This window comes from Mesoplodon bidens, assembly GCF_964165515.1.
Source record: "Mesoplodon bidens genome assembly, chromosome: 10".
NCBI lineage: Eukaryota > Metazoa > Chordata > Mammalia > Artiodactyla > Ziphiidae > Mesoplodon > Mesoplodon bidens.
The window spans coordinates 42,727,394-42,754,002 of NC_138172.1; the positions used below are offsets into that span (position 1 = coordinate 42,727,394).

Here is a 26,609-nt window from a genome sequence, read left to right on the forward strand (position 1 = left end):
TACATGTTAAGCCCCAGACTCTAGGGTAGCTAGGTTGGGAATCTCTTAGAGGTCAAGAAGCAAGAACTGGGCTTCCCCCAAAACTCGGGAAGGCTCACCAGCCAGGCAGAAGCCCTGGGTCCGTACCTGGAGCTGAGCGCCTCCTCCATCTCCCCCACCAAGAAGCCCCCAAATACACGAGGCGAATTTACATTTTTTTTTTTTTCAGTACGTGGGCCTCTCACTGCTGTGGCCTCTCCCGTTGCGGAGCACAGGCTCCGGATGTGCAGGCCCAGCAGCCATGGCTCACGGGCCCAGCCGCTCCACGGCATGTGGGATCCTCCCTGACCAGAGCACGAACCTGTGTCCCCTGCATCGGCAGGCGGACTCTCAACCACTGCGCCACCAGGGAAGCCCGAATTTACATTTTTTTGTGTGTGATTCTTATTTTGTAGGCTCTACAGGGGAGAAAGATTGACAATATACATATCATAAACATTTCCTTTGAACCATTTTTCTGCTAGGTCTTGATGTTGTTGTTCTGATCTCCTGTGGCAGGTGGTAAGTCTCCCTGGGGAGGCCTGTGACCAGAGCCCTCATATTGGAGCAGACCTCTGGACTTAGCTATCATTCACTAGACAAGGGTCAGACTCTCCGAGGGGTCACCAAATGGCATCTTGGCTTACAGCTGAGGAATTCTAGCCATATCAAGCCAGACCAGAAAACAGACTTTAATTTTACATGTACAAATGTTGCCTTAAATTCATAATAGTTAAGAAAAATGTATACAGACTTCAGCTTAAAAGGAAAAGTAGAAAACAAACATGTGGCAGTTGGGGGTTGATGTGCAAATCATCCCAGGAATCCAACTTTCTGTCTCTTGGGCCCCAGGCTTTCCTCCTTGTGTAGAACGCTCTGCAGGGAGGTGTGCAGCACCTTGCCCACGCGCTTGCTGGTCTGCAGGACAGAGAAGGGATGGAAAAGGGCACAGGCCCGCTTGTGAGGCACACACACTCTGACCAAGAGAAGCTCCCCGCCAGCTAGCCATTGTAAAGCTGCACGCGTTCCATCTGCCTTACAGAACTTTTATTTAATTAACAAGTCAATATAAAAACAAACCCCAGGGCTTCCCTGGTGGCGCAGTGGTTGAGAATCCGCCTGCCGATGCAGGGGACACGGGGTCGTGCCCCGGTCCGGGAAGATCCCACATGCCGCGGAGCGGCTGGGCCCGTGAGCCATGGCCACTGAGCCTGCGCGTCCGGAGCCTGTGCTCCGCAACGGGAGAGGCCACAACAGTGAGAGGCCCGCGTACCGCAAAAAAACAAACAAACAAACAAACCCCAAACCCCAACTACATAGTAGTTGCATTCTGGAAAAACCTCCATTTTGAAAAATGAAAAAAAAAAAAGAAAAGAAGAAGAAGGCAAACCCCAAAGCAGCAAGCAACAAAGGCTGCCTCAGTCCTTAGCTGCTGCCACTAGAAGCAGCAAAACTGTCAACCCAATCAGGTCTTGGTTACAGCCACTGTGCTGCAGTGAGAAGGCATGGGGAGGCCACAGAGAATCCAAAAGTCTGTCTGATGAAGGAACAGATGGTGCTGAGGACCCATGTTAATAAGCAGTTTCTAATTCACCTGCCACCAAAGGAGACCTGCTCAGATAGGACCAAAGTCAATACCTGGATAGAGACTTTGATATTACTGACATGCAGAGATGCTAAAGGCGTGAAATGTTGGAATCAAGACAGGTCAAGAGGTCAGACAACCCACAGATTTCCTACACAGCAGAAAGAAGGGGGCCCTGGCAAAAAAAACCCAACTATGCAACAAAAATCTTTCTTTAGGCAACTGCTTTTCCGGCCCATGAATCAGTTTAAGAATACAGTGAACCAACTGCAAGTCTCTTCATCAAGCCTTCCACGTTCCCATAGCAGTTTTAGTTTCACCTGTGCCACTGGTTCCATTCCCAACAATGTCAGGGAGAAAGGCACCCAGGCCTTGACCCCCACCCCAATCCTCCGAGTCATAGGTGGATTCTCCCTAGGGCTGTGTGCCTTCTCCCTTGACCCCTGACTATAACAAGGGATGAGACTCTAAGAATTACTGAAAACTCATATGAAGAGAAGATCTCAGTCTACAGGCTGGGGAGTGATCAGTTCTATGAAATGCAAAGTCAGGGTTAAGGTCCAAAATGACTTTGGAAAGATTTTTATCATGACATTAGGAAAAAGAAAAAGTGTCCAAGTTGATCGAGTAGAGGAACTGATTATTCATGTGAATGAAGGCAGGGAGAGGAGAAGAGGAGATGAGACGGACAGGACACCAGGACTTGAGAAGTCTGAACCTGGACTTGCAGGAAAGAGACTGCAGAGGTTGGGGGTGGCAGCCGCACAACAACCTGAGTTTCTAAGCCTTACCACGAGCGGCATCTCCAGAATGCTGCCTTCCCGTGTGAGGCAAATGGTGAGACAGGGCCTCAGGGCCATGGTCCCTCTGAGCAGGGTCTGCAGACCTCATTCCCGAGCCGCAGGGGAGGATGAAGCCCAGCTCACTAGACAGCACTCTGGTTCTCCCACCAATCCACGGCTGACCTGGTTTATGAGGTTAAAATAGCTCTTGGCTGGAGGCACACAGTCCAGGTTTGAATCCTAGCTCCCGCATTTACAAGCTGTGAAGCCTGTAGGCAAGTTCCTTATTCTCTACGTGCCTTAATTCCTCGTCTATAAAAATAAGGGTAACAACAGTTTCCTCACAGGGTTGTTGAGGAGTAAATGACACGATATTATTTAAAGCACTAAAAACAGGGTCTGACACGTAGTAAGCACACAATAAACGTTAACTATTATTTATTGTTTTTGTTGTTGTTTAGATACTGCAATTCTCATCAAACTCTCCTGGGCGGGGGATGAGGGGGGAGTGCCTTCGAAAACAAGATTTGAGAGCCACTCATCTAGAGGCCTCTGGTAGAACTTATTATAAAGCTTTTTAAGAGCTTTTGTTTAAGCAGAACCCTTGTTGCCATGCACAGTTGGAGACACCTGAACTCAGGGTGCTTAATGGGGCACAGAGTAGGAGCTGACACTTACTGCAAACTGACGACACGTCAGACGCTCTGACACGTGCTTCCCCTCCACTCAGCCTGCCCACCCCTCACAACACCCGCAGCAGCAGGCACGACTACTGTTGTTATCCCCATTTGCAGATGAGGGAACTGTGGCCCGGAGCCCCCATTTGCAACCCGGGCAGTCTGTCTTCAGAGCATATGCTTGGGCCCTCAACACTATACACAAGGCCAATTTTTTGCTTTCAAGTAAGATGACAAAAATAAAAACAGACATTAAGTGCTTAGTGAGTAGTCACTATTTCTAGAAATGAAAGAAGAGTATAGATGATCTCTGGGCATGTGTTGTGAGGCAGTGGTTAACTAAAGCAAAAAACTGGGGCTGGCTAACTCTGTTCCTGGCAATTCAGTCAGTCAGTCAGTCAGTCAGTCAGTCTCGAAGTCCTCAAAGACTTCTGGAAAGTCAAGGTGGACATGAGGCAAGGAAGGTCTGGAAAGACACAGGTCAGCGTGACCTGGTCCCTGCCGCAGAGGGGCTTCCAGGCCAATGTGGGGGACAGACCTGTCGACCAATCAGTACAGAGCAGCTGGAAAGCACCCTAGTGGTGCTGCCAGGCCTGAGGAGACCTGAGGGGAGCAATCCTACACTCGAGAAGGTCTCCCACCTTTCCTATTCATCTCCACTTAAACACTTCCAGACCCACGAAGAATGCGGAGATGGCCATCCTTCAGCCCCCTGGCTCCACCTCTGCTCACTCCCTTCAAGGGACAGGAAGCAGTCAGCCAGGATTTCAATTCCCTCATCAAATCACAGAAACTTGGGACTTTGGAGTTACAAATGACTCTTCACATTATCAGTCCAATATTCTCATTCAGAAATGTGGAACTGAGGATGAGAGAGGGAAAGGATAAAAGACTCTTCTGAGCAGGTCGCTACTTCCTGGTCCAGAGCCCTCACCGCCACCACCCTCAGCTAGCTCAGCGACGTCTGGCTCATACCAGCTGCTCTCCAAGCCCCGAGCCTGGGGTGAAGGGGCTCAATGGGGAGAATTCCCTCAGCGTGACCAAGGGGGCAGGAAGCAGCCAGCACTCCCAGCCAGGTCCAAGCACCTGCCTCAGAACCAGTCTCACCTCCATCATCTCGAAGACGCTCTCTGGGTCCAGGCTGCCCTTTCCCACTTTCCTCATGCATGTCACAACTCCCTTGCTGGTCACGGACACCAGCAAGCTGGCCAAGGAGCAGGCCTCCTCCTGAAGAGTAGCATCCACCACGTGCCGATAGCCAATCTGCAAAGTCAGGCAGCAGTGCACGTGCGTGGGCAACACACATCCCAGATCCCCACTTTTGAGAGCCTCGTGGAGGGTATATCTACACCAGCAAAGAACCTGTATCTCCCATTTGGGTCTTATTTTAGTTTCTGCTCATATGGAAAATATTTGAAGTACCGTTCGATCACTCTATCACAGGCTACTGTGTAACCAGCGTAACAGAAGCATGAAATGGAAATATGGGGTAGGGGGAAGGGTGGTTGGAATTATAATTCAGAGACCTTCCAAATCAGAGGCCAACCAGGGGGTTTCTAACAGGCCCCTGGAAGTTTCACTGATGACAAAGATGAATCAAGAGGGCCCATGCTAAGGGACATGTTCAAGAATGAGTCAAGGGCAGGTGGCTCCAGTCATCCCAATGCTTCACCAGAGCCTGGGTGAAGCGATTCTGGTGGAATTAAACCTTACCAGTTCAGTCTGATTTTTATATAACGAATCCTGCATGGAATCAGCGACAATCTCAGCCAAAGCAGGCCTCTTTGCACAGCCTTGGGAGGTGCCAGTTACACATCAGCATCAGCCAGGTGTTATGCTCCGCAGGCCTCAGTGCTAATGTAAAAACCACACTTGATGTATCAGACACCCAGGCCCTGCTCCAACCCCCTTATTTCATAGATGTGGACATTAGGGCCACAGAGGGGACAATGTCGACCTTTCAACCACCCTTTTACTACTCAAGCAGCGTAGACACCATAGAGTTGAGAGAATTAAAGGAAATATGCATTCAGGGTGTTTTGGTGAAATGCCTGGTAGGTAGGAGCTTAGCAAACTTTGGCTACTGTTACTATGAACCCACTCGTGTGCTCCTGGGACCAGAGCCAGTATCTTCCAGTTGAAAAGAAAGAGCTGCTCGTGGTAGTGGTCTCTAATATAACAAAATTATTCGATTTGGGTTAAGACTACTTCTATATGGGTTGTGAAACTATAACTTCTCAATCTATTAGGTAACCTTAACGGGTTGGGGTTGAAGGAGATCCACAGGGAAGACAAAAACCATGAGATATAAGCTCATACTTTGCACAGGGTGACGATACAGGGGACATTCTCCACACTTAGCTGGATGCAGTCATAGGGGTCGTCAGACAGTTCAATGTCCTTCAAGCCCTCTTCATCTTCCAGAACACGAACTCTTGGTATCCTAGAAGCAGAAGCACAATTAAAATTCCCACTAACTGAAAGGAAGGATGATAACTTCTTTTTCTTGAGTTGGAATCCCTGTGCCTCACAAGATGAAGTCATGCTATGCCTGAGCTCCCTGTCAGCCCTGCCAAAAGTGTACAGGTGACACTGAGTGCAGTGAGGGAAGGAGGTCTTTTAAAAAAGGATGCTAGGAGGGACTTCCCTGGCGGTCCAGTAGTTAAGACTCTGCGCTTCCACTGCAGGGGACCCGGATTCGATCCCTGGTCAGGGAACTAAGATCCCGCATGCCAGAAAAAACAAAAAAAATGATGCTGGGGAGAGGGAAAGGGAGAGGGGCTAGAAAGAGGTAGGGGATTAAGAGGCATGAACTACTATGAATGAAATAAATATGGTACAAGGATATATTGTACCACACAGGAAATATAGCCAATATTTTATAATAACTTTAAATGGAGTATAACATATAAAAATACTGAATCACTATGTTGTACACCTGAAACTACCATAATACTGTAAATGAATGATACCTCAATAAAAAAATAAATTTAAAAAATAAAATGTAAAATGATGCTTAGTCAACCAGATATCCAGAAATGAATCCCGATCCCTACCTCTCACCATACACATACCAAATGGACTGCAGATGTAAAGGTGAAAGATAAAACAATAAAGCTTTTATAAGAAAAACTAAGAACATTTTCATGACCTTGGAGTAGACAAAGATTTATTGAATAGGACAGAAAGTACTCACTGTAAAGGGGAGAAAAAAATAACAGATTCAATTATATTATAATTGAATACACACACACACACAAGGCACATCTTGGAGATACTGCAGGTTTGGTTCCAGACTACTGCAATAAAGTGAGTCACACAAATTTTTTGCATATAAAGTTATGTTTACACTATAGTGCAGTCTACTAAGTGTTCAATAGCATTTTATCTAACAAACAAAACAAACAAAAAGACAATGCACATACCTTAATATAAAAAGACTCTATTACTAAAAAATGATAACCATCATCTGAGCCTTCTGCAAGTCGTAGTCATTTTGCAGTGGTAACATCAAAGATTACTGATCACAGATCACCATAACAAATATATGAATAATGCAAAAGTCCGAAATATTGCAAGAATTATCAAAATATGACACAGAGACATGAAGTGAGAAAATGCTGCTGGGAAAATGGCACTGATAGACTTGCTCAACGTAGCGTTGTCACAAACCTTCAATTTGTAAAAAACACAGTATCTGCTAAGCACAATAAAGTGAAGTGCAGTAAAACAAGATATGCCTCTGTGTGTGTGTATAATATATATTAAGATTATGAACTTCTGTTTGTCAAAAGGCATTATTTGGGGAATTCCCTGGTGCTCCAATGGCTAAGACTTCATGCTCCCAGTGCAGGGGGTCGGGATCAAGTCCTGGTCAGGGAACTAGATCCCACATGCCACAACTAAGAGTTCACATGCTGCAACTAAAAATTCCGCATGCCGCAACGAAGATCCCATGTGCTGCAACTAAGACCCCGACACAGCCTAAATAATTAATTAATTGATTAATTAAAAGGCATTATTTGGAAACTAGAAGATAATCCAGAGTGGAGAAAATATTTCTCTGTGTGTGTGTGTGTGTATATATAAACTAACATATTACATAAAGAATTCCTACCAAACATAAGAGAAAGTCACACGACCCAACAGAAAAATGGGCAAAAGACTTCAACAGGAACTTCATGAAAGAGGCTATTCACATAGCCAATAAACATACTGGCTATGTTTATTGCCAGAAAGGTGCTCAACTTAAATATTCATCAGGGAAGTGCAAAATAAAACTAAAATGTGATACCAAGATATACCCACCAGAACGGCTAATATTAAAAACACAAAAAGAAATCCAAGGGCTGGCAAAGATGTAGAGCAACTCAGACTCTATACACTGCTAATGGGAGTATCATTTGGTAAAAGCACTTTGGAAAACTGTTTTGCATTATCTACTAACACTATCTGCAATAGCTCAAAACTGGAAACTACTCAGATCCATCAACAGAAGAATGGATAAATAAACTGTGGCATATTCACACAGTGGAACACCCTACAGCAAAAAGCAAACTATGACTACAGGCCACAATACAGATGTCTCAAAACATAATGCTCAGTGAACGAGGCTGACATAAAAGAGAAAACACTGTGTGATTCCATTTATATCAAGCACAAACCAATCTATTGTTTTAGGACTGTGGTTATCCTCCGTGGCTATAGCGACTTGCATGGGGGTACAGGGTGGGAGGGCTTCTGGGGGGCTGGTAGTGTTCTGTTTCTTGAGCTGGGTGCTAAAAATATATTTAAGCCATAAAGTCAGTTCATTCCAGTGTGGGGTGGAGCCAGGAAGGAAGAGGTGGTCCAGCCAGCTACTGTTATAGAAACAGTGTTGGTGCTTTTCCCTGTGCCTCTAACAAAAGCCCCTTATGATTCAGCCTGCTGGCCATCCCTACACAAGCCAACGTCCAGAGCAAAGGAGTTTCAGCCAGAGAATGTCCACAAGGACTAAGGAGTCCTGCCAGGGTCTGCCCTGGATGAAGTCTCCATGTCAGGGGCCCCCAGGGTGTAAGTACTAAGTAATATCCTATTTGAACAAATCAGGTAACCAGTTTGAATTTTGATATGGTAAAAAATAAGCGTACACACACACAGACACACACACACACACACCCCTTCCCAACCCTCTGGCCACAATATGGTTCACCAGAAGGGCTAGAGGATACTGTCGAGAGGATGGCCTCTACCCTTCTAAAAGGCCCTGGCTGTACAAAAGGTCTCTCCATACACTAGAGGGACCCAGTGCCTTGCCAAGTCCCCATCCCTTGCTGCCCGCAGGGCTGTTCTTGTTCTGGGAATGAGACTTGCAGCTATGGCCATGACAGGTGTCCTCCCCATCCTGAGCAGCTGGGTTTACCATCCTGATGTACAGTTTGCCCAACACCTCCCCCACAGCCAAACAGCCTCATCTGGTTCTACTCTCCCTTTTTGCCCTGGTGCCCATGGAAACCAGCTGGCAGACAGGAAGTAATTTCTGAGGCTTGAGGTACAACAGATGGTGACTTCCTTTCTTCTCCAATGGAGCCCAAGCCCAGGCTGCTGCTGATGGCATCTGGTACTCGAGCCCTCACAGTGGCCACAAGTGCCAGGCCCACCCTTGACTAGTGTCAGCCAGGAGTCTAGTGGCACAGCTAGGGTTAAGGGACTCTATAGCTTTCATTCTCAGCAAATATTCCATCCTGCAATTTCTGACCTACATTTATTTAACTTTGTTTTTGTTTGTTTTGTTTTAAATTGTGCAAGTAGTCTAAATTCCCCACAGAAAAACTCTAAAATACAGATAAATTTTAAATCACCCATGATATGAGCACTGGAAAATAACCACAATGACCATCTGGGGATATATATATTTACAGACATACTAAATATGCTGCTGGGTAGATTTCAATCCCCTATGTTGGGACATTCAGGTTGTTTCCAACTTCTCATCACTACAAAGAAGCTGTGATAAACATCTTTGAATAATATCTTTGCTCATTTATCCAATTAATTCCTTAGGCTATATCCCTAGAAGTTTTAATCCTCATTTTCAAGTACCCCAGGACCCCCCATTACCATAATGTAAGCTTTCTCATGGAATGAACACCCTCCTCCACATATTTATTTTCAAATGCTGCAAACTTTCCTCAAAGAACCTTGTGCATAGAGAAGGAAAAGGCCGTATCATCAAACAGTCAGAGGGAATGTCAACTCCAAGAAAGCTTAGTGCCATGTCCTCTGCTACACAGCCTGTCTGGGAAGCTGAACCACAGTGGCATCATCATTTCCTGCTCTTAACTTCAACCAAACAGCAGGCTGCTACCCTGCTTTGAGAACATTCACGTGTCCAATCAAGGAGTATGTGTCAGGCACTGTTTATGGTGCTGGGGAGACAGCAGGGTACAAAACAGGCAAAACCCGTCTCCATGGAGCTTTATCTAGTGACAGTATTTGGACAACTGACTGTGTCTCTGGTTTCTACTGTTTTTGCTGCTCTGTAGTTTTCTAATATTTTTCTATATGGTACATGTTTACTTATGAAAATAATCATCCAAAAAAATAAATACAGAAATATATTTAGTTATAACTTATAAAACCTGTTTTCTGATGCTTAAAATTAAATACCACCATTGTCAATGCTGAAACCCCTTGTTATCTTCTCCTACGAGCTTCAGTAGTAGTGCCCTCAGTGGTCCATCACAGGTGTCTGCTCAGGTTCTCCAGGGGCCCAGGGGGCTGTTTCCAGGAAGGCGTACCTTGTATTGAAGAGCGCAGCCTTTACAGCAATGGAGATGGCATCAAACAAATTTCCACCACATTCCAGCAGCTAAGGGAGACAGGGAGTGAGGGGGAGAAGAAGAAGGTAGCATCATTTGTTACTTTAAGTATTATCCCAAGTAAAGGACCCTGGTTCCTGAGAAGTGCCAACCAAGTGTTTACAAAGACAAGAACGCGTGGCTGCTCTCCTGGCTCACTGACACACACTGGCTCTTCACCCTAACCGCATGCGCTGCCTTGTTGCCCTGGCTGTGGTACCACCACTCAGAGGCCTCAGCCTGTGGTGCAGCTCCTCAGCCAGTCAGGCCTGCACTGAAGGAGGAACTCATCACCTGCGTTTTGCCCCAGGGAACTCTCAGTTGCACTTGGCAAGTGTTACTCTCATCTCTGCTAACATATGCCTGGCCTCCAAACAAGTAAAAAATGGTGCCACTGATACTGCCACCAGGGCCGTGTTGATTAGTGCAGTTACTACTGCACGTAATTACCAATGTACATCTGATGCTCAAACACCTAACACTCCCTGTTCTATATTAAGCATAGTAACAACTAAGGTCTTTCACACACTTTTGCCCATGAGCAAAAGTGTAGACTGTACTCATGCGCTCATTCAACGGGGAGGGTTACAGCACATTATTAAGAGGAAGGCACACATCCTTCTTCCTTATTTTAAAGAAGCCTTGGCCTGAGTTATGGAATAAAGCCAACAGGAAGAGAGGAGAGGAAGTCACACGTAGAAAGAAAAGTTGTGTACTTCCGTGTGTGTTTGTTTAGAGTCTGTCTCCTCTTCATCTGAACTGTCAACTCGTGAGGCTGGACCCTGTTGGTTTTGTTCATTCCTTTATCTTCAGAGCCCAGGAGGAAGGGCTGCTGGGAAGGAGGAGACTGGTGATTATTTATGGAAGACAGGCAGGCCCTAAACCCAGGCCTTCCAAACTCTACTAAGAATCAACAGTCACACCTGGCATGTCTCACGCACTTCATTCATACCCAGTGCAAACTCTAATTCCCATCTTTAAGCTTTCTGGGCAAACCTCCAGCGCAGACACCATCTCTCCTACAGCCTGGAATAATTACTGCTTATTAGAATATGATCCCCCAGCCAGTATTACCAACTGGCTTGTAACTGCATCTTGTTTGTCTAGCAACTGGACTAGCTCTCCTGTACCCTGGTTCAAGTACAGACTACAGCATGGCCCCCACCTCTGGCTAGACTCTTGCGCCAGACAGTCTGGTTTGATTCCTATCTTTGCTGGGTAACTGAATAACCCAGGGTGGGACCTAACATCTCTGCGCCTCATGGAGGGTGAAAGCCACACTATCTCCCAGAAGTGTTGAACAACTTAGTATCTGTAAAGCCCTTAGAAGTGTGTCTGGCACACAGTAGGCATCAGCTAGGTGTTTTAAGATAAATACTAATTTGCTCTTTCATCTTCCCATTGTTGTCCTCACAGACTGTCTGAGTGCATCTGCATGTTCTCCATCTTCACTGTTGACAGCGCAGGTTCCTAACCCTGGCTATGCAGGGTCAGGGAGCTTATTAACAATGCAGGGTGAGGCCCTGGAAGCTGCTTTTTACTCTGGGTCCTAGGTGGTCCTGATGACTGGCCAGGCGTGAAGACCACCGTTTTACACTCTGCTGCCCACAGTATCTGCTTTATGCAAGGAAAGTGCTAGATAAATGCTGACGTCTGCTCTAGCAGTTGTGAGGCCTCCAAGCTGGAGAGGACTTGGAGAGCACCTCAGCCAACCCTTCCCTGACAGGTGGGCTCAGGGGCCTGACAGCCAGTCAGAGCCCTTTCTACTGTCCTGCACCACGTCCCGTTAAGGCCGGACACAAACATTGGTTTTCAACATTCTGGCTTATCACCAAAAGATGAAATCGAGAGGGCGGAATGCTGAACCCTAAGTATCTGCTGAGGGGCCCCCGAAGGGCAGGCACCCAACTCCAGGCCTCAGCTTGCCTGCCTGGCTCCTCACAGGGTACCGCACGACAAGGAACCCAGGCCAGGCAGCGTGTGTCTGACACTCTTCTCGGCCACTTGCTGGCCAGATGTCCTCCAAGCTTCGGTTTCCCCCTCAGTGAAGCAAAGCCATGCTTCTCTATAGGGTGGCCATGAGGACTAAATGAGATCACATCCCTACATCCCTGGCACATAAGAGGTGCTCAGAGACCCTACCTTCCTCTCTTGCTGCCAAGCAGGCCCAGCCTAGCTAGAATCTTTCTGCTAAACACGGTGGCACAGCCAAGAAGCAGGGGGAGAGTGGGGGTGATGTGGAGACCCAAAGCAGCCTGACTGGGCTGTCTGAACAGGCCTACTCGAGCTAGGAGGAAACGGGGAGGTGCCGGACAACTAGTGTTACAGAAAGACTGGACTGTGGTCCCAGAGAGGTCATAGGTGTCCACCTTCGCTGAGGAGAAAACCCCTCCTGTAACAGAGGTGGGGCAGGAGCAGAGCTGGGGAAGGGGAAGGAAGACACACTTGGTCACAGATGCACCTCCCGTCAGATGCACAAATACTACAATGGCTCTTTTAGGGGAACAGGACATCTTATTCTGTTAGCCTCTGAGGATGAGGGCCTTCTTTTCATAAGGTACACCTCCAAACCACACTGCTAGGAAGTACAGCGTACCAAGTAGAAAACCTGCCTCCCCACAAAGATCCTGCTCCTCCTGGGTTTCCCCCAACTGTCCTCTCAGACACCCGTGTTGAGCACCTCCTGGCACCACACACAGACCACATGTGGGTCTCATCACCACTCCTGGGAACCCTCGCAAGACAAGCCTTGTGACCCACCTCCCCACCAAAGGTCGCCTGTACATCAGTGCAATGAAGTCCAAAGCTATCCCACTTGGGGTAAAAAGTATACCATTAAAGACTGTGAAGAGCAAAGATGAATGAAGTTTCCATGATGGTAAATTTCTACTCTCATAAAATAATGCAATTGGGGAAAAAAACCAATACTGGAAACAGGTGGATCATCTGAGTATAATAGGTTTCAAGTAATTGTGCCTGCAGTAAAAGTATGAAAGCATGGAAGGCTGCCCAGTGAATATTTGTTTGAAAGATGGGCTTTGCCTGAGGACTACCCAGACCAGTCGGTAAAAATAAATCACAGGAGATTCATCTTTTGCAATCCCAGTGACAGGACTGGATTTCCACCATCTTGCTTCAAACATGGACTCAATGTATTCAATGTATTTTTAGATGTAGGACAAAAACTTACCCCAAACAAAAGCCTATCTCCTACCTCACATGCATGAAGTACGTTCCCACCAAGGCTGAAAGCAATTATGTGAATGACAGAAAGTAATCTACTTCATTAATAATGTAATTTTTAAAATGCTTTTCTAATTCATTAAAAACTTTTCTGAAGATGACAGCATTTCAAAAGCTCACATCTTCTTCCAAAATAAGTAAAACCTTAAAAAAAAATATTAGAGAAGAAATCCAAATGCAAAAAGTCTTAAAAAGAAAGGCCTGGGACTTCCCTGGCAGTTCAGTGGTTAAGACTCTGCCTTCCACTGCAGGGGGCGTGGGTTCAATCCCTGGCCAGGGAACTAAGGTCCCACCTGCTGCAGGGTGTGGCCAAAAATTAAAAAAAAAAAAAAAAAGAAAGAAAGAAAAGAAAGGAAGGGCCGCAGGTGACCAAGACACAATGCACCCGAGACACTCCTGCTCACCATATATCCCTGCTCATGGAAGAAGCATGCTGGTTCTAAGCTGAGATAACGTCCCTACGATGTTCACCAGTTTTTCAAGAGCCTGCACTGAGAGAACAGGCTTCTTGCCTGAATCAAAAGAGCATCAGGCCCCCTCACCAGGCCAGCCTCCTACCAAACCACAAGTGTGCAGGGCTGCACCTCCCTGGGCAGCTATGAAGCCTGACTCTTATCGGTAATGACTGTAGGCTGCCAGTTCCCGCCTCCTCAAAACCAGGTCGTGTAAAACTACCTGCTTGGTAGGAATCAAACTACAAATACATCCCGCTTACCAGAGATGAGAAAAAGCAAATGGACTTGTAATTTCATTATTTTTACCCATTAGCATCAGCATTCAGAACAGCCCTAACCTGCTAGACAATGGTAAGCACTGCTCTCTTTTGGTTAGCTGTGCCCACCTATTATCAAATTAATTTAAAAGTATCCAGAAAGCCCTGCCTTGTTTCATGCAGGGCCGACAATTAGAGACAGCTGGGCTGTTCCTTGCATGAAGTTCACTATCAGTCCACAAGATGGGCTTTATCTTCAGATTCATTAGAGAAACTGTTTGGTCACTGGCTTAGCCCTTCCACTTCAATATGAAGTGGAAAATGTAGCCACTGATCTCAAGGTTCATAAAATTAAATGAAAAGGAATAAAATAGACCCAACAAGAGCCTGTACATGAACAAGAGACTGGCAAAATTAATCACAGCTGTAAGAAAAGTTACTGCCAAGTGCCCAAAACTGGGCAGACGAGTATTTGGGAGGGAAGCACCAGGAAGGAAATGGAGGGCTAGCCTAGAAAGACTCCTGCAGGCGCAGACTCTGGAGGAGGGAGGAGGCAGGGCCTCAGGGGCCTCACTGGGGAAATGAGGGACTCAGAGTAGCTGGGCTACAGGGTGTTTTCAAGGGAGGATGGCTTGGTGAGGTCACGAGCCAGCTCTGGCACTAAACAGACCTGGCTTTGAGGCCCAGTACCGCTACTCACAAGCTGAGATCTCCTGGGCTAGTTACTTGACCTCTCTGTGTCTTAGTTCCCTCACTTATACATGGGGAAAACAAGTGCCCACTCACAAAACATTTGTAAGGGTTACATGAAAATGCATGTAAAGAGCTCATCATCTTTCCATTATCCTTCTTGTCTAAACTCTGCCCATCAACTCTGTTTGGCACCATCTAGAGAGCATCTCTTGTTTTCTTCTCCCCTGACAGCCTCTGTGGATAACTTTAGGTGCTACCATGATATGACTGTAACTTTACTGTAAGATGGCATTATACGTGCACTACTATGTTGTATTTAATTTAAAAATTATTACAGGAGACCAATCTTTTCCCAACGAACCTCACCCTGGAAATTGAAAGCATCCAACTGAAGACGGAAAAAGCAGTGGGAGGAAAGTAGGCCAACTGGTTTCCAACAAGGGTAGAGTGTGGCCAGTACAGCAATGTGATACTTACCAGCACATCCACGTAGAGAATCCAGCAGTGCTCCCGAGGACTAATGCAGAGGGACTTCAGGTCGACGCTGCTCTTGTTGTTAAATATCCGGTAGAGGGTGTTAGCAATCTCTGTGCCAAGGTCATCACCTCCCCGACCTTCAAATTCAGGGGTAGCGTTGGCTGAACTATATAGAAGGGCAACAGAAAAGGGGTGAGTCTTGTCGAATGCAAAGAGCAAAAGGGCAGGCTTTGTTCCAGTTTCCCTGGGGGATGCTGGAAGAACCAGCACTATGAGGAAAGTCACTGAAATGAGGAAAGGATACATCTGACACTTTTCCAGCCTCCAGACACACGCAATAAGCCAGGCCAGGACCATGTCCTGGATGTGTCAGTGTGTGTGGTGGGAGTTCCCACTGATTTCTACAGAAGCCATATTTATCCAAAGAGAAACAAGAACGCTGGTGAGATGAACCTCAGCCAGTAATAATGAACACTCGTATCTTGAGGGTATAATAAAGACTCTTCTCTGGCAGGCCCAGAGAGGCCTAGAGAATCAGTCCGGCCTACAGAGGGGTTAAATTATATACCCCATCCCTAGATGATGATATGATATTCTCAAAGCAAAAACCACAATGTAGGTACAATAACTTTCCTGGAATGATTTAGAAGATATATATATAACAGTATGCCAGAGTTATGTCATTAACTTTAGATGATCATGGTACTGAAAAGCAGCAAAATAAGACTGTTGGCTGATTTAAATATTAGGTTCTCTCTTTTACTTCATTTTTCTAGAGAAAACTTTTTCCTTTTTAGCCTCTTTAATTTTATGCCAAATCACCTCAACAAAGAATGAACAAGCATCGACATTTGCCACCCTAAGCACTACTCAAAGTGTTTAACAGGAAATTTTTGAGGGTTCTGGCTTAATGAAAACAAATCCTTAATACACTTGTGAGATATATAAACATTCCAGTAATCATTTTATTGTAATAAATAAGGCCTAGAAAGATAAGAAATCAGTTGTTTCAGGATGGTCTCTACAAAATCACACATTGAAGCTTTCTGGTCCCCATCCATCTGTCCATCCACTCATCCACCTGGAAGGTCCCGGGCCCTGTGCTAAGCACTGGAGACCTAGAGACTGAGCAAGGCAAATGCAGACCCGAAGTCAGCAATTCCAATTGTTGGGGGAAGTCACACGATAGTGGGCAAACAGGAGGAGTGGGGGGGGTCAAGAGGGATGTCAACCAGTGTTGAGGGTTATAGGAGGCCTTGAACCTGAAGATGAGTAGAAGCTGGTCAGACCATAGACACGCAGGGGGATTCCAGGCAAAGCAAAACCTATGTGAAGGCCCAAGGCTGTACCAACCCCATTTGTGTAATGCTGAAAGAAACCTCACCTAATATATTTAAGTGTCCCTTTTGTCTGGTCCATTCTAATACAGATGTAAGATGAATCCTAAAACAATGAGAGTGTATCATTGTATAATAACTTTGCTACTTTCATAGTCTTCCCTTACTACCACGAGCCAGCAGAGCCCCAATTCAAAACCCCTATGAGAAACTTCATTACTGTCATAGCAACCTCACTGCCTCTGCCAGACTCGGGCACTAAGCCATGAAAAGAAGCTCATTTATGGTAAAATAACCAAGTCACTAGAGACCAAGTTGATTATTTTGCACGGCTAGCAAAAGACAACCTGTTTCTAATTTAAACGCTAAGCCATTAATATTAAGTCCCATCTCTTAAGTGTTTAAAAACGCATCTAAATAGATCACTGTGTAAACAAATCCAGGCAGAGATGCTTATGCTTAAAATGTTGACCTTTCCCTGATTACAGTGGGCCACATCCTCAGTAACTTAATTACTGGGGATTGACGCACTAAGGCTTTTACAGCCCGAAGGGATGGTTTAAGAACTTCCCAGGACAATCGGCTAAATAATTTACCTACCAAACCACCCCCCATTGGTTTTTTTTGACATTGGGCTGGTTTAAAGTGGAAAATTTTCCCATTTTAAAAGGTTTTTCTTTTTTTTCCTTTTTAAAATACAGGTTAACTCTTTCAGCATAGCTGGTGGCCAGAGAAAGGATGCTCATGAGACTACGGAAAGCTCCTGCTCTGGACTCTCCCTGAATGTGTAATTCAGCATGCTTGGCTTGTAGCCTAACATTAGTCAGGTTAGTGCTCCTTGGGTCTGTCTTATGCCTCAAGGTAATGAATGGGTGCTCTGGTCTTGGGACTTATTACTAGACCACAAATGTTGGAGTCAACAAATGCAGACCAAGGGAGTCCTAAATAAAAAGCTTCTCTATTAAGTGCCAAGCAAAAAAAGAGAGCGAGAGAATGCAGGCTGGTAATCCTAGACTCCTGTTCGCAGGCATCACAATATTTTCTTTCAGTAGAGGAATATATACTTGGGTTTGGTTTGTTTGTTTGTTTTTGGCATAAAACAAGTGGTTTCTATAATTACAATTACCAAAACCAATTCAGATCCTTCATAAAGTATGACCCAGCCCCTCTTCCAGGGCTGTTGGGAAATCGCTTATTGAGCTGGATAAACATAAAAATCCTGGGAACGCTGCCCCTCCCAGTTCTCCGACCTCCTGACTTATCACCTCCACTGTGCTCCTCCTGCTTGGCACACCTCTGGTTTAACTGGATTAGGCTGAGATCAAGGCCCTATGTCTACCTGGAACAGGACTTCAGACACTAGGCCCGTTGTTGTTTCCCTTGCTGTCAATCTAGCCTGCAAATCTGTGAAGCCTTACAGCCAGGCCAGGCCAGGCCAGGCCCGCGGCAGAAAAAGTGATTTAGTAGGTACCTGGGCCAAGGATGACTCCGGGCCTTACCCCTCTAGTCATCTAGCCCCCAGGTAGGTCCCAATTCCTCAGGGAGCACATGTGCTCACTTCTGAGCCTGCAAAAGCTTCCCTATAAATGGGTATGGGAACAGTGGCACATTCTGAGTGTCTCATCGTAAGCCCTTATTTGAAGTTCCTGGGAGAATTATATCGTTAGCTCTGGAGACGTTCAGAGCACAGCGAGCCTCAAATGACTTCTGCAGGTTGCTTCTCTGCTTTGCCCCCACCCCCAGCCCTTCAGCCGAGAATGGTGCCCCCTTCAAGCAGCACGAAGTAGGTAAGGAACAGAGATCAAGTGGCTTCACCCACCAATTCAGGACTTGAAACTTTCAGTTCAATATTAGTGAAAAAAAAACAAGTGGTCACATTTAAAAGTAGTTGAGATCCCAGAGAAGTGACAAGTGCCAGGCACGCTGAAATGTCTATGAACGAAACTTGTTCTCCTCACCTCCTCCAGTTACAACCCGCAGCCTCTCTGAGGGACCAAACACAGCTCCTAAACCCATGAACGTGGTGGCCAGAGAGCCAAGAAGTGACTTGATGGTCTGCCACCTGGTGGTAACCAGAGTGAAACACCAGCTCACTAAATTACCTTCTGGGCTTTAGATGGAAACCATCTTTTCCCAGTTTCAAGCTTCTTATTTAAAATGGCCTATTCTCAGGCTACAACCAACAAAACAAAGACATAGCGACAGGAGTTAGAAGGTCCGAGTGTGCTCCCAGTTTAGTCAAAGTGCTGCCAGGCATCCCTGGAGCAGATCTCAGGAACCCCAAGGTTTTCCTCCTCCACTGGTATGGGGATCAGGGTCTGTGTCACGGGTACCCTTTCCTAAGGGCATCATTTCTAAGACCCAGGGAAAATCATTGGGGTGGGAGAAGGTGTCTACCCCAGGCTCCATATATTATTCCAAGTAGACAAATAGAAGTAGAAGGAATTAGCAGAAAAGCAATTCGTCTTCTGTGACCTCTCTGGTAATTACCACTGGTAATTTAAATAATTAAAACATGAAAGTTGCTAGTAAGTGGTTAAGTCAAGCTGGGCTCAGTCAGGCAGGAGCCACCCCCTGCCCAATTACTTCCCTCCCACCGGGTAACAACTCTGTTTCGGCCTGTGGATGGGTGCATGCCTTGAGCTCTCCAGCAGAAGCCCCACACCTGGGGCCTGGATGGGGTTGGGGGCAGCACCCTTATGGCTGGGCATAGCCACAGGTGCCCAGAAGCCATTCTTGTTGATTGGATTGAAATAAAGGGGTTTATTTGTTTACACAATTATGAGTTGCTCCTTGAATATGCAAATGAGGTTCTGATACAGGTGGCAGCCAGTGGTGCTTGGTAACCTCCACTCTTCTTTGCAGGAAAATAGGGTTTTATGAATCTCTCATGGTGATTCTACCCGCTGGGCTGATCACGCTGAGCCACTTAAAGATGCCGAAGGGTGCCACCTTGAGAAACAGACTCAGGAGTACTCCCTGGGAAATGGAGTTTCTGGGCCTGGTGAGGTTCTCTTGAGCCTTACAAAGGGGGAAAAGAGACCAGCAGGCAGCCACTCTCAGCCAGGAGAAAGAGGTTTACTTCTAGAAGCCAGATCTTGGGAAGAGACAGCTCAAAGGCTCCTCTCACCCTGGAGCCACCCTCTTACAGCTGAGACAAGAAAGGGACACGAGCAGCAGGCTAACTGGAGTCATGTTCAGACACAGAGCCACAATGAAACGTGTCTCCTATACCAAGCATCTGAGTGCAACACCCTCTCTTTGGTGTGGTTGGGCTGACTGCCTTTGGTCTGCCTAAGATGAATGAGGCAGAAGGATAATGAAGAGGAAGAAAAGGAAAGCAAATTACAGCCCCTAACACATGGCGTCTGCTCCTCAGTGACTGTTTACTGCACCGAATCAGGCAGATCAAGGCAGGAGAGGCATTTTTTTCTTCCTCCACGAGCAAAGGAAAGGATAAGTTGGAGGCCTTAACAAGTTCACCATCATGCACAGCAACTTAAAGGATGGGCCGATTCCACTGGACAACTCAGACTGCTGAGGGCAGCTGGGCAGAAACAAGAGGAGACTGCTCTGGAGGGGCCAGGGCCGGGGCATGGATGGGCTGGAAGGAAAACTGGCCAGAAAGACGAACGCAGACACATTCTGAAAACTCTAAGCAAGATATCCCTCTAAAGCTGGCTCCTGCAGGCTACATGAAGTAGAAAGAGCAAAGACTCAGCACTGGATAGACCTGAGCTGGCATTACTAGCTGTGTGATCCCAGGAAAGTCACTTACCCTCTCTGAACCCCTTTTGTCATCTCTCTCACAGGAGTGTTGTGAGGATCAACTTCTGTGTTTGGAAGTGAAGACTGGAAGACTGTAACTCGCTGTGCAAATGTGGGTTAGCATCTTTGCAGAAAAGGGCTGGCATTGCAGGTGCAAGGCTGCTACCTTTAGAAGGGTCTGCTTGCAAGGTTGGTCCTCAGCTGGCATCTGGACACTTGGCTCTCAAGTCAACAGTAAACTGGGTCTCCTGTGCCTAGACTGTGCGAATAACGTGGTTTATGCTAAACACCTGCTTTCCTTCTGGGAGTCTGGAACTTTGGTATGTGTAAAGCAGAGGGTGCCTATGTGACCAGCCCCAGTCAAAATCTTGGGTGCTGAATCTCTAATGGGTTTTCTTAGGCAGAATCATCACACACGTGTTGCTGCATTTCTGTGATAATCACAGCTCTGAATACAACTCCATGCTCTATGCTAAGTCCTGTGAGTCCTTTCAGGAAATGTTTGAATGTGGGGGGCGGTCTTGCCACCCCTCCCAGTAAAGTACCAACATTATATACCTGCACCTACCGTGAGCCGACAGAACCTTACCCACCTCAAGAAGGTCTGCTGTCACCACCTAGCTAGAAGAGGAGTTACAGGTAGAAGATGAGACTGGGCTGGCAACCCGATAAAAAGCCCCAACCCCCAGAAGGGGAGGTAACACGAGGGAGAGAAAGAACACTTTTGAAAGCCCACTGAACCAGTCATTGTGCTGGATGCTCACTCTACTTTCATTACTTCGCTTCCTCATCATCACAACAGTATTATTATCTCAATATTTTAGATAAAGAAATTTAGGCACAGAGGGACTGAGTAACTAGCCTGAGGTCACACAGCTAGCCAGAGAAGGAAGCCAGCAACAAGGCTGGCTGCAGAGACTGCGGAGTCTCTGCTTTTCCCAGTACCCACACTGCCTGCCCAGCTGCCACCCCCTTGGCCTGTCAGGCTGCTTGGCTGGCTCTAGCCCCTGCTCTGCCAAGCAAGTCATGAAAAGTTTTCTGCAAAACTAGAGCAGGAAGAGAAACAGGACATCATTTAATTTGACTCTCATAACTACCATGTGCCGGGCTGCCTGGCAGACACCCTCCTTTTTCAGACAGGGAAAATGAGGCCCAGCGAGGGCCAGCTGATTAGGACAAGGGCAGGACCTGAGCCAAGGCCTCCTTTCACATTTTCCAGTGCCTGGTACACAGGAGAACTCAGTAAATACCTGCCGGCTGGTGAATGATGATTAAGTACAAAGTAAAAGTGGGCTCAACAAGAAACCAGAGGTTCATTCTCTGAATCTTCTATCTTTTAAAGCATTTTTCTTTAAAAACATCTGCAGAGTACTGACCAGTCAACAAAGAACTCCAGGTAACCTTCATTTGGTTTCTCCAGCTTCGGCGTCCCCATTTCTGCTTTCACTCCCACCAAGATGTCTGTGTGACCCTGCAGACACATGCAAGAAGGGTCCTCAGTTGGGGCAGGCAGCCAGGCACCCAACCACCCCCTCCTCTCCCAGACGTCGTCTCCAGGGGACTCGCTTAGCATCAGTGCCGGGACTTGGAAAGTGGCCCTTTGAGAAGGTGAGGGGTCCTTTAGATGCATACAGACCCCCTCCCAGAGTTTGGCTTGGGTCTTAGATTTCCCTTGGAACAATATGCACTCCAAAAGCCCAGAGGGGCCTGCAACTGGTTCCCTAGAGCCTACCCATTCCTCCACCTGGGCACAGACTGTGGCCACAGTACTCACCAGCTTGACTCTGGCAGACCCACTGGTGTTGGACACCACGTCAGTTTCCACTTCAACACATCGGTAGTCTTCACAGCCACGGCCATCCATGCGGAGGTCCTCCTGAGTGCAACAATCAAAATCCTAAGGTTATAATCCTAAACCTCTAACAGACTCTTCAACTGACTCACTCCTTTCCCCCCACAGAGAAATATGTGGTACAACAACTCCTTTTCTCTTAGTGATTCATCCAAAAATTCTGTCCTCATAGGTAATAACATTACTATTTTACAAATGTGGAAATGGAGACTCAGAGAAGTTAAGCGACTCACATCCAAGGTCCCACAGCTAGGGACAGCAAAGCTCAGCTTCCAACCCAGGTCTGTCGGAGCACAAAGTCCAAACTACGTACCACTATACAGAACAGGCACACACAAACAAAATCTGAACAGACAAAATAAAAGCTGTCTCTTTCCAAATCTGCAATTCTGAAGTCACAAGAAGTATGGATTGTCAGAGCTACAGGTACAACTGTCTTGGCTGTAGCCCTCCTACCCCCCAAACCCAATCAGATCTAGTCTGTAAACAGCTAAAAACAACTAACTGGTATGTTCTAAAAGATCTTCTAAAACAGGCATTCTCTAGAACAGGGTCAACAAAGTTAGGCCTGCGGGCCGCCTGTTTTCATAAGCTGTTCTACGGGAACGCAGCCGTGCCCACTCGCTCAGGTGTTCTGTGGTTGCTCTCATACCACAGCAGCAGAGCTGAGGGGTTAAGAGAGAGACCACATGACCTGCAGCCCCCAGATCATTACTATTTAGTCCTTCACAGGAAAAGTTTGCCAACCCCTGCTACAGAGGATGGGTTTCAGCGTGGCCTACGTACTGCCTGGCCTTATCCCCAGTTATTTACTTCCTCAATTATTTACTTCTATCGGTACAACTCATAGATAACTATTTTATGCTGTGGTTGTAATCCAGGACTTCCATTATTTATCTTGTTGCTCAAAGTGTCCCAGATTTGGCCACTGGGAGCTCCTTTGGGTTGGTTCTTGCATTCTCTCGACATGTCTCCAATCTCTTCTGAGCACTTCTTTACTTCTGACAACACAAGGTGTTCCAGCCGCTTGTATTTTACCTGCCCCAGCCCTGGGATCAGCCCTTGTTCCAAGGAGCCCTGGTTCCTTTCATTGCAGAATAGTACTTAAAAACCAGGATCTGGGTGCTAAGTAGGTTCATCGCTACTGGGGTATCATTGCTTCTAGATCGTCTCAGTAGAACAGTGCTAGAAAATATACGTATGTGTACTAACCCACACACATACACACACCTATATTTATTTCTGTGTCTATCCACGTATCTGTTAAAAAGTCATGCGTTCATACTGAGAGCTGGTTCTAACCTACCTCCTTGTCTGATTTGTAACTTCTTTCTCAGACAGGGAGAAACCTGGCTCTCATTATCTACAATGTATTTATGTATTTGTTAAATCTCTGTATATACATAAAGTAGTTTCAGAATTACTACGCCATACGCCTGTGAAAAACAAATTTACTAATACAGTATTTGTGTAGAGTTCTTTTTGTCTTTAGCCTTACAGCACCCTCTCAAAATATTGTTTCTAGTTGTCTTTCCCCATCCTTCCTGTGCCTCTGTTACTCATCTGTACCCGTGAGTTCATTTGTAACTGCTGGGGTTCCATTTTGGGTCCCCCACATCCTGGCTACTTTTAATTACTATCACCAGGGCTCTAAGAGTCAAAGCTATCAGAAAAGGTGTGCTCAGAGAAATGTCACTCACCCCTCATCCCTCTTCTCACCGCCCCCCACTGCCTTCCTACCCCCTCCCACCAGCTCCAGGCAGGTCACCAATCTCTTTAGTTCCCAGTCCATCTTTCATGTACTTCCTTTGCACAAATGAACAGATAAGAGTATTTTTAATATCCCTTATTTTCTTATATAAAATATGGCCTACTACAGATACACATAGCTTCTTTTTTTAAACAATTAACAATACATATGCAGGAAATCACTCCACATCAGCTCATAGAGATTGTCCTCGTTCTCTGCAAACATTTTTTGAAAGGTCTTTCTTTCAGCAAAACAAATCATTAGCCTCATCAGATTCTCAAAGGGATGAATGCTTCTCAAAATGTTAAAAACAAAAAACAAACAAACAAACCAAAACCAAACAAACAAGCCACCACTGTTCTGAAGTATGTATCTGTCAGAGATTTATCTTTAAACTGCTTGGCTCACTGTGTATCTGATTGACATTTTTATTTTGAGAAATTAAAATACAGAAAAGGAAAACACTGAATACTCCCACCACACAGTACCAACTACTACCATCTGTCCTGTTTGTTTCAACTCTTTAAACTCCTGTTAAAGGAGAGAAAATAAACATCCTAAATCAGGTTGAAGTCCTTTTGCAGCCCGTCGACTCCCAGCCATCCCCTCCCTGGAGGCAATCCCTATCTGAAGCCTGGGGAGACATGTTCTTGAAAAGCAACAGAATTTCAAGTCTAGGAGAATGAGTCTCCTGAACTCTACACAGTGAGTCCTCTTCCCTGGAGGATCCCAAAACTATATAACTGTGTCTCTTCACAACCCCACCTACCCCCACCCACATGAAAGCATCCTAGGTCAATCTCGGCTTGCCCCATCCCCCAGGTGTGCCCTGCTAGGAAGTGAACACCTGGCCCAGAAACAGCATTTACAGTGAGTCCTTGGTGGATTGTAGGTATGGCACAAGTGTGAGCAGTCACTAGGAGCATCAGTCATGGCCTCCAGGCCTGGTTCTGCCATTAACTAGCTGCTTGACCTAGGACTAACCCTAACCCTTCCCCTCTAGACTAATTTCCTCATTTGTAGATGTAGAGATTGAATTCAACGGCCTCAAAGGTGCGTCTCTAATTCTGTGGATCTATAAATTAAGAGAGCCACAACTATTTGCAAGAACTAATAGTAGCTACTATTTAATGTGCATTTACTATCGACCAGATAATGTGCTAGGAACACTATACACTTTACATGTTGAATCCTCGCAATAACCCTGTAATGTAAGAGAGCAAATTTTCATTCCATTTTACAAATGGGGATCAGGTTGAAAGATGCTAAATGGCTGGCCCAACGTCATAGCCAGTAAATAGCACTTGAATTCCAAGCCAGAGCTCTTAACCCCAATTCCACACAGTCTCCTGCATTCTAAAGAGTCTCTTCACTGTGCAAAGGAGGCAGCACAGGCCTCCCTCAAAGGACGAACTGGCTGGCTATACCAGTTCGTCCTAATGATGGTGATGACGACTGTGAAAGCAGGGAGGCCGCAAGGCTACAGGGCTCCCCACTATTGCTTTAAATTACCACTCACTCTAGTCACAACCCTTTGTAGTGACAACCCACTGTTCCAAAATGTGGCTGGAGGGGTGTCAGAAAACTGGGCCTCACCAGAGCTTGCCTTTCCAGCCTTTAAATCAGTCTCTGCCTCCTGGGGAAGGCTCAGTCAGGAAGGCTCCGGTGACAAGTAAGAGATAAACAAAAAAGCTACAAATTTCCCTTTCCAGGGATGCGTAAAGTATAATTTTTTTCATAGAAAAAAAGCACACAACAGGAGAAAAACAAAGTCCATGAATCACTGCACACAGGACTTTTAAAAATCCACTTTTCCTCATAAAAGGCTTAGGAAATCTCCAAACCTGCTTGGCCTGGCTCAGAGCCTGGCGCCCTACCACAATTTTTATTCAACTGTAGTACGCAGGAGCTAAGGAATCAATCCATGTGTGAACACTTAAACATGGGCTGCCCTAAAGTGACAGCTTCATTTAAAACAATCAGTAGAGATGTCCACAGGTGACGGACCACACCAGGGAGTGGAAGGTTGTTCTCAGCAGAGAGGACTGAGCCCCTTTCTAGGTAAAGGCCTTCTGGATGCTAGGATGGCTCCTCATGACTTTCAAGTTGTTACCTGTGTGATCACAACAACCCTGCTGGTTGGGTGTGGCACAGAGTCACCACCAACCTATATTTAAAACTCCGCTGTTCCACGCCAGCTTTTTGACCTCGAGCAAGTTAGTTCCTCAACAGCTCTGAGTCTGTCTCTTTGTCTAGAAAGCGGGAAGAACCCCGACCCTACAGAGTTATAGGAGAATCCTCAGCACAGTGCAGCACACAGGAGTCCCTGCTCAGCAGCTCCTTCTTCTGCTTCTGGCAGCACATATTAACTCATTGAATCCTCAAAAACAACCCGGAGAGAGGTTACAAGTAAGGACACTGAGGCGCCAAGTTTAACCTCCTGTTTGTGACAGAGTGGCAAGACAGATGACCCAACCCACAGTTGCTGTTCCTCACACCCGGGTAACCCAGTCCTACTTCCTAATGGGAGTTGTCAGTTGGCTCTCCTAATCCAACATACTTGGGAGGATTTAGACTCAAAGTAGTCCTCTGAGGCGATGTTAACCACCTCCCACCCCCACTACCTTGCTTTGACTTGTCCAAGAGCGCAGAGCTTCCTGGAGGAGAACTGAGACCAGATGGCCTCCCCTACTAGAAAGCCACCCTACTTTGGAAAGGGCCAGCTTTGCAGGCCCAGGCCCCAGACACAGCAGGCAAAACGAGATGTTGTCCTCGTTCCACTTTCCAAGCCTGTTGGGTGGGCCTGCATTCCTTTAGGATGGGATCCCACTCACCTTGCAAAGGGCCTGACCCAAAGGCATACAATCCAGAGAGTG

General features: G+C 46.3%; 1 protein-coding gene across 1 annotated transcript in view; it reads right to left on the bottom strand.

The window, feature by feature from the left end:
* Positions 1 to 686: 686 nt before the first annotated feature.
* EXOSC7 (exosome component 7) overlaps positions 687 to 26,609 on the bottom strand; it is a 29,245-nt gene continuing 3,322 nt past the window's right edge. The window contains exons 2-8 of the mRNA XM_081246595.1: positions 21,906 to 22,007; positions 21,508 to 21,602; positions 15,027 to 15,192; positions 9,842 to 9,912; positions 5,382 to 5,505; positions 4,170 to 4,325; positions 687 to 936 (exon numbers count right to left, since the gene is read on the bottom strand). Of these exons, the coding sequence (XP_081102721.1) occupies positions 832 to 936; positions 4,170 to 4,325; positions 5,382 to 5,505; positions 9,842 to 9,912; positions 15,027 to 15,192; positions 21,508 to 21,602; positions 21,906 to 22,007 (819 nt within the window). The 3' untranslated portion in view covers positions 687 to 831. The remainder of the gene's footprint in view (positions 937 to 4,169; positions 4,326 to 5,381; positions 5,506 to 9,841; positions 9,913 to 15,026; positions 15,193 to 21,507; positions 21,603 to 21,905; positions 22,008 to 26,609) is intronic.